Source organism: Oncorhynchus masou, chromosome 10 (assembly GCF_036934945.1).
Source record: "Oncorhynchus masou masou isolate Uvic2021 chromosome 10, UVic_Omas_1.1, whole genome shotgun sequence".
Taxonomy (NCBI): Eukaryota; Metazoa; Chordata; class Actinopteri; order Salmoniformes; family Salmonidae; genus Oncorhynchus; species Oncorhynchus masou.
The window spans coordinates 49242163-49255455 of NC_088221.1; the positions used below are offsets into that span (position 1 = coordinate 49242163).

Consider the following 13293-nt stretch of genomic DNA (forward strand, 5'->3'; position numbering starts at 1 on the left):
AAACTGGAAACACTTATCTCCCTCACTAGCTTTAAGCACCAACTGTCAGAGCAGCTCACAGATTACTGCACCTGTACATAGCCCATCTATAATTTAGCAAAAACAACTACCTCCCCATTATTTCTATCTCTACCTTGCACAGTCTTCCACTGCACAAATCTACCAATCTAGTGTTTTACTTGCTATATTGTATTTACTTTGCCACCATGGCCTTTTTTTGCCTTTACCTCCCTTATCTCACCTAAATAAATAAATAAATAAATAATAAATGTATATACTGGCATCTTTTCCAATGCCGCTCGGTCAACTCTCATCCATTTATATATAAATATTCTGATTCCATCCCTTTACTTAGATTTATGTGTATTAGGTAGTTGTTGTAGAAGTGTTATATTACTTGTTAGATATTACTGCACTGTCGGAACTAGAAGCACAAGCATTTCGCTACACTCGTATTAACATCTGCTAACCATGTGTATGTGACCAATGAATTGCGTTTTGGGGGGGTGATGAACGATGACCGAGCGGAATAGGCAAGATGCGATAGATGGTATAAAATACAGTATATACATATGAGATGAGTAATGTAAGATGTGTAAACATTATTAAAGTGGCATTATTTTAAAAGTGACTAATGATCAATTTATGAAAGTGGCCAATGATTCGAGTCTGTATGTTGGCAGCAGCCTCTCAATGTTAGTGGTGGCTGTTTAACAGTCTGATGGCCTTGAGATAGAAGCTGTTTTTCAGTCTCTCGGTCCCAGTGTTGATGCACCTGTACTGACCTCACCTTCTGGATGATAGCGGGGTGAACAGGCAGTGGCTCGGATGGTTGTTGTCCTTGATGATCTTTTGGCATTCCTGTGAAATCGGGTGGTGTAGGTGTCCTGGAGGGCAGGTAGTTTGCCCCCGGTGATGTGTTGCGCATACCGCTCCACCCTCTGGAGAGCCTTACGGTTGAGGGGATCTGCAGAGAAGACAGGGAGAAACTCCCTACATACGCCAGGCTTGTAGCGTCATATCCAAGAAGACTTGATAATGTATTCGCTGCCAAAGATTCTTCAACAAAATATTGAGTATTATTTCAGTTTTTATTTCTAATAAAGTAGTAAAAAAAAATCTCAAAGCTATTTTTGCTTTGTCAATATATGGTATTGTGTGTAGATTCATGAGTGGGGAAAATGGTTTAGTCCATTTTAGAATAAGGCTGTAATGTAGCAAAATGTTAAAAAAGTCAAGGGGTCAGATTTTTTTTCTCCTCCTCAGGTATTGTAGACGTCCTGGATGGTTTGCTACTTAAGGAAAGCAATGTTTAGGTAACATTTAATCATTTGCTAGCCTACTGAAATATACAGTGTTTGTTCGTTTGTTTGTGGATAAATCTATTCAATAGTTATAATTTCCAATAAGGAACTATCCACTTTCATTAATTTTTAATCAACCCACTGTGAGATTAACTATAGGAAAATGTTGTTTTTTCCCTCCCGGCCCTCAGAAATGCAAATCCCCGTAGACGGGGAAGCAAAATTAAAATTAAAATCAGAGAGTTTAATCTAAGAAATTAATCTGAAAAATATTTTATTTTATTAATCTAAAGTCGTTTTTCATTTGTGCAAAAACATATTTTTGATGAAGTTTACTAACAGCAAAACACCTTTATTAATCTGTGCTGCTAGTGCATTATATTGTTGAATGATAGATGTCCATACAGTCTGTTAAAAACACTTTGGGTTGTAGAGTTGAGGAGCATGAAAACAAAATGTGTGCTGTAAATCGCTCTGGATTAGAGCGTCTGATAAATGACTAGAATGTAAAATGGGAAAGAAGCCTCTGTCTGAGGGATTATTATTCAAGCTGCTTTGTCACTTCGACGTTACGGAGAGGAGTCACAAATTAGTGTCCCTCCACACATTTAGAGATTTAACTCAAGGTTTATTGGTTGTGTACACAGATTTAGAGATGTACTCATAGTTTATTGGCTTGTGTACACAGATTTAGAGATTTACTCAACGTTTATTGGTTTGTGTACACAGATTTAGAGATTTACTCATAGTTTATTGGTTTGTGTACACAGATTTAGAGATTTACTCATAGTTCATTGGTTTGTGTACACAGATTTAGAGATTTACTCATAGTTTATTGGTTTGTGTACACAGATTTAGAGATTTACTCATAGTTCATTGGTTTGTGTACACAGATTTAGAGATTTACTCATAGTTCATTGGTTTGTGTACACATATTTAGAGATTTACTCATAGTTCATTGGTTTGTGTACACATATTTAGAGATTTACTCATAGTTCATTGGTTTGTGTACACAGATTTAGAGATTTACTCATAGTTTATTGGTTTGTGTACACATATTTAGAGATTTACTCATAGTTCATTGGTTTGTGTACACATATTTAGAGATTTACTCATAGTTTATTGGTTTGTGTACACAGATTTAGAGATTTACTCATAGTTTATTGGCTTATGTCCACAGATTTGCAGATGTTATCGCAGGTGTAGCAAAATGCTTGTGTTTTTAGCTACATGAATAGGATGGTAGTGGGGTGAACCTTGCAATGAAAACAAATTATACTATACTAGTAATCCAGAATTTTTAAATTGATTATATAGGAGGAGCCATGACTAGAATACAGCATATAAGGTACCAGTCAAACGTTTGGACACACCTACTCATTCAAGGGTATTTCTTTATTTTGTAGAATAATAGTGAAGACATCAAAACTATGAAATAACACATATGGAATCAGGTAGTAGTAAGAAAAAAAGTGTTAAACAAATCAAATCAAATTATATTTTATATTATTCAAAGTAGCCACCCTTGCCTTGATGACAGCTTTGCAAACTCTTGGCATTCTCTCAACCATCTTCACCTGGATCAATTTTCCAACAATCTTGAAGGAGTTCCTACACAAGCAGTACGTGTTGGCTGCTTTTCCTTCACTCTGCAGTCCAACTCATCAAAAACCATCTCAATTGGTTTGAGGTCAGGTGACTGTGGAGGCCAGGTCATCTGATGCAGCACTACATCACTCTCCTTATTGGTCAAGTAGCCCTTACACAGCCTGGAGGTGTGTTGGATCATTGTCCTGTTGGAAAAACAAATGAAACTCCCACTAAGCGCAAACTATATGGAATGGTGTATTGCTGCAGAATGCTGTGGTAACCATGCTGGTTAATTGTGCCTTGAATAAAAATAAAAATCACTGACAGTGTCACCATCAAAGCAACCCCACACCACCAAATCTCCTCCTCCATGCTTCACAGTGGGAACCACACATGCATCCTTTCACCTACACCGTGGTTGGAACCAAAAATCTCAAACTTGGACTCATCAGACCAAAGGACAGATTTCCACCTGTCTAATGTCCATTGCTTCCAGTCTAATGTCCATTGCTTGTGTTTCCTGGCATAAGCATGTCTCTCCTTCTTATTGGTGTCCTTTAGTAGTGGTTTCTTTGCAGCAATTTGATGATGAAGGCCTGATTCACGTAGTCTCTTCTGAACAGCTGATGTTGAGATGGGTCTGTTACTTGAACTCTGTGAAGCATTTATTTGGGCTGCAATTTCAGAGACATGACTAAGTGGCTAAGTTCAGGACAGGGTACTGGGTGGAGGCTGGAGGCTGGCTCGTGATGACTGTTTAACAGACAGATGGCCTGTAGATAGACGCTGATTATTAGTCTCTCAGTCTCAGCTTTGATGCACCTGTATGGTCTCTGCCATCTGGGTGGTAGCGGGGTGAACCAGCCATGACTCGAGTGGCTGAGGTCCTTGATGATCTTCTTGGCTTTCCTGTGACGCCGGGTGCTGTAGATGTCCTGGAGGGCAGGCAGTGTGCCCCCCGGTGATGCGTTGGGCTGACCGCACCACCCTCTGGAGAGCCCTGCGGTTACAGGCGGTGCAGTTGCCGTACCCGACGATTATACAGCACCACAGGATGCTCTCAATTGTGCATCTGTAAAAGTTTGTGAGGGTTTTAGGTGACATTTCAGGTTGTCAGTTGAATTGAAACTTTTGATCCTCTCAACACATAGAGATATTTCAGATAGGATGCATCCTTGTAGACACCCCCTTATATAGTGCTAGATTGGATGTAGATTGTTTGGTGAGATATTAACAGGCCAATTTATGTAAGCCTTTGTGATACAGTGCACTACCTGGCCCTGGCTAAAACGATTCCACTATAGAGGGGATAGGGTGCCGTTAGGTACGCAATATTAACGATCTGTTCTGACTTCCACAGAGGCTGAAGGAGCTGAAGCAGAGAGAATTTGCCCGGAACGTGGCCTCTAAGACCAGGAAGGATGAGCGGAAACAGGAGAGAGCACTCCGGAGGATGCATGAGCTGGCCGAACAACGCAGAGAGGTTCATTGGTGGGTACATACTGTATGTCCCAGAACAGTCCAGGATATGATTCATCACAGATTATTGTTTGAAGTGTGATCTGTCACAGATAAGGTATAGGAGGATCCCGAGTCTTTCTGACGTTGGAGTCATAAAATTTGACATACCAGTTCTGATAAACGGATTATAATGAAGTAATTTCAACCAGATTTGCCCACTGTGCATGCATACCTTTTTATACACTGTATATCGTTTTGTTGTAATGGGGAAATTCAGATGTCTAGGGATCCGTCCTTGCTTGAGATACATGAATCATGAGCATTGATATCATTAAGTGAAACGGCCCATAACAATTGAGTTCCATGCACAAATGAATATGGACTTGCAAAATATTCATTCAAAATGTTATTTTTCTATATTTCAGCGCTCCAGGCAGTGGCCCCAAGTTCAAGTCCACTACGGTGGCAGTGGAGGGCAGAGACATCTGTACCGGTGGCCCTTCAGAGGAGTCCAACAACTCCACAGTTCTGGAGACAGGAACCCACAACTACACCAGCACCGGCACTGGCCTGGCCACCAACAGCAAGACCCAGAAAACACTATACTGGCCTTACACGGGAAAGGCCAAGAAACAGACTTACAACAGGCACAAAATAGCATTCTCATTCTCCTTCCCAAAGAAAGCATCCATGAAGCTGAAATCTTCGGCCTCCGTGTTCTGTGACAACACAGAGGAGGGTTCCAAAGAATGTGTCAGAAGACAGAAGCTCAGAATGCCCCTTGTTGAGTTGAACATTCTGGACTCTCCTACTGCAGAGGAAAAGGGACTGGGTCATGGGACTGTGGAGGCTATTGACACACAGCCTGGTGATCTCAGCTCAAACAGTGTTAGTTTTAGTGAGTGGAGCCAGAGGCCATCAGATGCACTAGCCACGTCCGACATCCCGATGCCACCACAGTGCTCACATTTGTGTTCTGTGCTAGTTAACTCTGAGGATATGGCCAGACCGTATGTGTCCTCCGTCTCCCAATTACCTGCATCCCCAGGTAACCCAGACACAGTACTAGATAGACCGAACTCTGAGGAAACACAGAGAAACAGCCCAACAGAGGCCGAGCCGGAAACAAGCAAACTCCAACAAGATCATAAAATAGAGGAGAGTGTCTGTGGGGAAGAGGACTCCTCCATTAGCAGTTTCTCTTCTGATTTCCTCTCCGGTTCTGATGGTCCCCCTGAGAACGGCTTCTCCTCTCAATCCTCTCAGTGTCCTGGGACTGTGAGAGAGGAACAGAAAGGAGAAGACATTACAGTGGTGGTGAAGACCCTGTCTTTCACCAAGCCCAGCCAGCCCTTCTTCTCTGTGCTCAGCAGAGATGGAAACACTGTTCTCCAGTGGCCTACAGAGATGTTGACCTTCACCAGGACAGAGCCCTGTCTCTCCTACAGCTGCAACCCCCTCCATTTTGACTTTAGGGCCTCACAGCAGTGGCAGAGCAGGGCGAAGGTTAGTGTTGGTGACAGTCAGAGTAATTTATCTGTGGCTTTGTGTATCAGCTCAACCTCTGTCTGCGCTGAGGAACCAACAGATGTTGACAACAAGCACAACAACAAGGCCTGCTCTGGCCCAAACCATCAGAGCCCTATCAGAGACGGCAGGGAGGCAGTGAAGAGGAAGGATTGTCTCATATGTGAGCACCACACGAGTGACACAGACACAGAAAGTTGCAGCTTGCGACTTAAGAGACACAGCAGTGACGGATATAGTAGGCACTCAAAAGGTAGGACTCAATCTGAGAAAAGAGCAGCAGGTGGCGAGAAATGGAAATCCAGAGACAGGCGCCATTATAGGAGCCACAAGAAGAAGGGGAGGAGGAGGAGGAGGAGGGGGATGAGAGGAGGGGGTGAGGAAGAAGAGGAGCACCACAGAGAGAGGGAGACGGATGGAGGGTTGGAGAGCAATACAGAGAAATGCAACAAATTTCAGAGACGGTCTGAGTGTTGGGAAGGACTTGATAGCCAATTTAGAGTCCCCACTTCACAGCAAGTGCAGCCATTAGAGAAGTCAAAGCAATCGGCTGAGGACAGTGGCTGCGCTGCTCCCTTTGCTGCGGAGGACAGGGAGACGGAGAGAGAGAGGGAGAGGAAGCGTGTGGTGGAGAGGGACCGGGTTGTGGAGAGGGAGGAAGAGAGAAGAAGACAGGAAACAGCAGGCAGAGTAAACGGCTCAGCGGGCAGCCTCAGCCTCTCGGATGAAAAGGTGTTTGGGAAGAGCGTCAGGAGAGACCCGGTCCATCCATCAACAGAACAGATAAACACTGCAGGGCATGGCTCAAAGAGCTCCCAGAGTCAGAACGACACCCCTTGCCCTGAGAAACCTCCTGGGGTTGTTAGACAAAACCCAAGCAGAGTGATGACAGTCACGGCACCAGAGAGCTTAGTCACCATTACCCAAAAAGTAAGCATGGCCCTTTCACCCGAGAGGCTTGGTGAAGACTTGTGTGAGAGCAGGGCCCTGAAACGGAAAAGGACAGCATCAATGTCTCTGGCTGATAAGGAGCAGGGCCTTGACCTCCAGGGTCCATGCACTCAGTGTCAGCCAGCTGTAATGGTAGAGCCCAGTAGGCCAGTCCTATGTACCCAGTGTCAGTCAACTGTGGAAGAGTCCAATTGGCCAGATGGTTCAATGGGTGAGGAGCGGTCTGCTTGGTCTTGCTGTGTTTCTTGTGGTGGGGAGGGGAGACAGAGGAAGAGACAGAGAGCGTCCAGTTATACTCCTCACATCTCAGACCTTCCTGTAGGTCACAATGTTCTCATCGCAGACCTTCCTGTAGGTCACAATGTTCACATCTCAGACCCTCCTGTAGGTCACAATGTTCACATTTCAGACCCTCCTGTAGGTCACAATGTTCACATCTCAGACCCTCCTGTAGGTCACAATGTTCTCATCTCAGACCCTCCTGTAGGTCACAATGTTCACATTTCAGACCCTCCTGTAGGTCACAATGTTCACATCTCAGACCCTCCTGTAGGTCACAATGTTCACATCTCAGACCCTCCTGTAGGTCACAATGTTCACATGGCAGAACCTCCTCTGGACGTACTGTCGGTTGACAGATGTGAGCTGAACGTCCAGAGTGAGAATCTAGTGAATACAGCTGTGGAATATCTTGAGGTTAAAGGTCAACTTGCCAGCTGCAGTGCCTTGAGTCAGCCAGCTGTAGAGCACGACAGTAAGTCAATGGGAGGCTCTCCTCGGCTCCAGATTCAGAACAATGTTCCCGGCATGAAAGAAGAATGTTCCTTGTCTCCCTCTCAAACTGGACCTGTAAGAGATCCCCCAAATCCCCCAGAAATAATTGGTATTACTAATGAAAACAAAAACAACACTGTTTGCCTCCCCAACTCTTCCACTGTTTCTCTCCCGATCATGGTACGTCATATAGGAATGGGTAACATGGGACAAGATTGTATAACAAGGAAATCAGTGGCAGTGGCTGCCCAGGTCAGTCCACTGGGTGTGAGAGAGATCATCCCCCTGTCCATCCCACAGATGTTTCACAGACAGAAAACCAGTTTGGACAAGTCATGTCAGCACAGTCCCCAGAGCCACCCCACCCACCAGGAGTGCCACAGCCCCCAGCATACCCAGATTCAGAGGTTTCATCCTGGGGTTAGGGTTCAGGACGAGAGAGGGTTCATGGAGAGCCTGAGTCCTGGCGTTACTAACGTTACAGCTGGCCCCTTCCACAATCACAGACCACCATGTTTCCATCCGCATCACCTGCCTGACGGTATGGAGAAACACCACTGTCTCGTTCAGATCCAGACCCACAGGCACGTCCTACACCACCATCAGCAACATCAGATGTTCCCTGGAAAGATGAAGCAAGTTCTGTCTGGGTCTCCTGTCGCGGTGTCCACCTCCTGTCCTCCCATGCTCCATCCCGTCCACCTGTCTCCATCCCCCATGTCCCCCATGCCAACCAGGTCCATCACTATCCGACACACCATTCTCCATCACCAGCATCACCACCGTGCAGCCTTCCTCCCTGCTCACCCCCAACCAACTCTCTTACCCCATGTTCTTCCTGTCCCAGTCAGCAGCCTGCCTATTGGGGCAGAAATGTGTCCCTCTGGCCCCTACCCACCTCCTTTTGTGACCTCACCACCACAACTCTCGGTAATGGCCCCGCCCAGTTTACACCACCACCCAATGGCGATGACATTCCACGCCATGCCCCGTCCAGCCATGTTCCCTTCCATGCTGCAGCCACACCCACATCCCACTGTCATCCCTCTACAGCCCATGTTTTGATGACATCACATCCCACTGTCATTCGGGCTACAGTCCATGTTTTGATGACATCACATCCCACTGTCATCCCTCTACAGCCCATGTTTTGATGACATCACATCCCACTGTCATCCGGGCTACAGTCCATGTTTTGATGACATCACATCCCACTGTCATCCATCTACAGCCCATGTTTTTGATGACATCACATCCCACTGTCATCCGGGCTACAGTCCATGTTTTGATGACATCACATCCCACTGTCATCCGGCTACAGTCCATGTTTTGATGACATCACATCCCACTGTCATCCGGCTACAGTCCATGTTTTGATGACATCACATCCCACTGTCATCCGGGCTACAGTCCATGTTTTGATGACATCACATCCCACTGTCATCCGGCTACAGTCCATGTTTTGATGACATCACATCCCACTGTCATCCGGGCTACAGTCCATGTTTTGATGACATCACATCCCGCTGTCATCCGGCTGCAGTCCGTGTTTTGATGACATCACATCCCGCTGTCATCCGCGCTACAGTCCATGTTTTGATGACATCACATCCCACTGTCATCTCATTGCTGGACATGTTTTGATGACAGCGTCATGTAACATGCCACTGCAGGAAGTAAAGCTTTCAATTTTTTTTTTGTTATTTTACTTACAACTATTATTTCAAATGGGGGCGAAAGCAACAACAAACAAAAAGTTACTGTCAATTTCATCTCGTACTTAAAGTAGTCTTTTCTTCACGTAACATCCCGAAACCTGCTGTAACAATGGAAAGGCTTCTGTAGTAGCCTATTCCGAGTGATAAGTGATACTCATTCATACAATACTATCCAGAAATAGTTCCTTTAGAGTGACAATCAAGCATAACTACAGAATTAGAACGTGTGCAATACTAAAAAACCAGTCTGAAGAAGATTAATTATTAGAGTGTCCTCTACACTGTATTTCTTTTGCTAGTGAAGTGCTTCAATAGTCTACCTTTAAGGGCATTACATGCAATACTAGTTCAATTAAACATGAACATGAGCACAGTCCGTTTTTTAGTGCAAACGGTAGATGCGGAAGAGTTTCACTCTACGTTTATTTTGTTTCCTAAAGACAATTAATTCACAAAACACTCTATTGTACAGCATTCCCTCCGTAGTTTCAGACACAGCCCCCCCCCCAAAAAAAATAATATATATATATTTGGCAAGTAAAGTATGCATTGAAAGAATGGGTCTGAACTGTGGCTGTCCTTATATGGACACGGTATGGCGACATATGTTAGATTTTATACATTAGATTTTTTTTAAAGTGTCAGTGTCTCTGTAATCACATAGCCCTGATTGATTCTGTACCTAAATCTGCTTACCAAGTGGTCGCAAATGCTTCCCCATAGGCCTTCTCCATGTAATTGTAATACAGTAGATGATGAACACTGTTCTACCGTTCTGCAACTAATTCAACTTGATTTAAAAAATAAATTAAAAAAAAATGTTGTACATTGTTGTAAATTAGCCATATTTATAATTCACTTGCAGGATTTATTGTAAGATATAATTCTGATTTTATAGTGCAAGTTACCCCTTTATGTAATATCATCATTATTTAGATACAACTATGTTTTTACTTAGGTTTTGTCAACAGAATGATGTTGAGGTAAAAATAAATAAAATGTAAAACAAATGTAATTAAAATAAAAAATATTCCTCTTTCTCGATTCTCTTTTTTTTGTTTTTTTGTGAGTCTTTTTATTCACCACTCTGCAGTATATACTTGTGTATACTATAAGTAAGTAAATACTTTAATGAACACAACATCCGTGTTAAGTTGACTTGTTGATAACATGCAGTCAGAGAGGAAGGTATTAAACGGCTGTTTGTTGTAAAAAGACAAAGAGGAAATGCAATGTGGAGGAAGACTTGTCTTGGAGATAAAGCGCTGTTGAATATTTCATCTAAAAGAGTTCCTGAGAGAGATTACAACAACAACAACAAATATGATGGCGGATATGTGGTGTAAATTTAGTCAGTCTATTTTACAATGAGATGCATTAAATCTCCTGCAAGCAAGGCTTTGTCAAACACCCCACATGCTGTTTCACTGCTACAAATGACCTTCAGAGGTCTAGAGCTGTCACTAAAATGGTCGCTGTCACCTGCAGGCTTCTACAGTGTTTTCCAGTATTATTGGTTTAGTCGGGAAACACCATTAGGTTTTGCAGCAGCAAATATCCTTCTGGAATCCACAAAAACACCACAAGTGACAAAACACTGATGCACTGATACACAATAACAGACACACACATGTAAAATGCACTGATACACAATAACAGACACACACATGTAAAATGCACTGATACACAATAACAGACACACACATGTAAAATGCACTGATACACAATAACAGACACACACATGTAAAATGCACTGATACACAATAACAGACACACATGTAAAATGCACTGATACACAATAACAGACACACACATGTAAAATGCACTGATACACAATAACAGACACACACATGTAAAATGCACTGATACACAATAACAGACACACACATGTAAAATGCACTGATACACAATAACAGACACACACATGTAAAATGCACTGATAGACAATAACAGACACACACATGTAAAATGCACTGATACACAATAACAGACACACACATGTAAAATGCACTGATACACAATAACAGACACACACATGTAAAATGCACTGATACACAATAACAGACACACACACATGTAAAATGCACTGATACACAATAACAGACACACACATGTAAAATGCACTGATACACAATAACAGACACACACATGTAAAATGCACTGATACACAATAACAGACACACACATGTAAAATGCACTGATACACAATAACAGACACACACATGTAAAATGCACTGATACACAATAACAGACACACACATGTAAAATGCACTGATAGACAATAACAGACACACACATGTAAAATGCACTGATACACAATAACAGACACACACATGTAAAATGCACTGATACACAATAACAGACACACACATGTAAAATGCACTGATACACAATAACAGACACACACATGTAAAATGCACTGATACACAATAACAGACACACACATGTAAAATGCACTGATAGACAATAACAGACACACACATGTAAAATGCACTGATACACAAACAATAGAATAATGGTGTGTGTGTGTGTCTGTCTGTGTAGATAGTATGACAGAGTGTGATAGAGTGTGATAGTGTGTGATAGCGTGTGTGTGTGATAGTGTGTGTGATAGAGTGTGATAGCGTGTCTGTGTGTGATTGAATGTGATAGCGTGTCTGTGTGTGATAGTGTGTGATAGTGTGTGATAGAGTGTGATAGTGTCTGATAGTGTGTGTGTGATTTCACAGCCCCTATTGTGCAATGAGATGTTGTTTAACAAACAAACACAAGTAACAAAACACCGAGATGCGGTTTAATAAAAAACGTAATAAAAATAAAAACCATATTATTTTTATTGAGTGATTTAACGGGGTAATCTTCAGTTCAACCAATAATAGAGCTGACATCCCACCACTGATTTGGCTGGGGAAATAACCCCTTTCAAATTCATAGACAGAGCTACAAAAGGACTGACCTCGTACAGTTGCAGTTCTACCCATGTGTTGAGACGACACAATGTTTGTTATCGATTACATTGTTTACAAACCACTTTAAATGTATTATATTGAACTAGGCAAATCAGTTAAGAACACATTCTTATTTACAACGACGGCCTACCCCCAGCCACACCCGGACTCCCAATCATAGCTGGATGTGATACAGCCTGGATTCGAACCAGGGACTGTAGTGACTCCTCTTGCTTAGACCGCTGCGCCACTCGGACGGGTGAAGCAAAGCAAGCTATTCTCTCGGGTTCTGATGGGGTACGACAGTTGAACTAAGCTCATATTCATAATTCATATTTACTTCAAGAATCCGTGGTTATATATGCATTGGGGAGAACAAGTATTTGATACATTGCTGATTTTGCAGGTTTTCCTACTTACAAAGCATGTATCAAATACTTATGTCATGCAATAAAATGCAAATTCATGACTTAAAAATCATACAATGTGATTTTCTGGATTTTTGTTTTAGATTCCGTCTCTCACAGTTGAAGTGTACCTATGATAAAAAATTACAGGCCTCTACATGCTTTGTAAGTCGGAAAACCTGCAAAATCGGCAGTGTATCAAATACTTGTTCTCCCCACTGTATATACATATATAATTAATTGAAAAGTTAAATGGATGTAGCAGCTTAAGTCGCTTTAAAGGGTAAGTCAGGTTATGTCAAAGTAATGCGTTATCACAAAGTCCTACTTTACAGGGGGAAAAACAGGCACCTCGGGGGGTTTGTGTTACATGGCAGATATACCACGGCTAAGGGCTGTGTACAGACACTCCACGTTGCGTCGTGCTGAAGAACAGACCGGGGTATATTGGCCGTGTATCACAAACACCTGAGGTGCCTTGTTGCTGTTATAAACTGCTTACCAACGTAATTAGAGCAGGAAAAATACATGTTTTGTCATACCTGTTGTATATGGTCTGATATAGCACAGATATCAGCCAATCAAATCAAAGTCAAATGTATTCATGAAGCCA

The 13293-nt window shown here is 42.8% G+C and overlaps 1 protein-coding gene across 1 annotated transcript in view; it reads left to right on the forward strand.

Moving 5' to 3' along the window:
- LOC135547716 (zinc finger protein 804A-like) overlaps positions 1-10356 on the forward strand; it is a 146439-nt gene extending 136083 nt beyond the window's left edge. The window contains exons 3-4 of the mRNA XM_064976960.1: positions 4255-4385; positions 4781-10356. Of these exons, the coding sequence (XP_064833032.1) occupies positions 4255-4385; positions 4781-8672 (4023 nt within the window). The 3' untranslated portion in view covers positions 8673-10356. The remainder of the gene's footprint in view (positions 1-4254; positions 4386-4780) is intronic.
- Positions 10357-13293: the final 2937 nt, after the last annotated feature.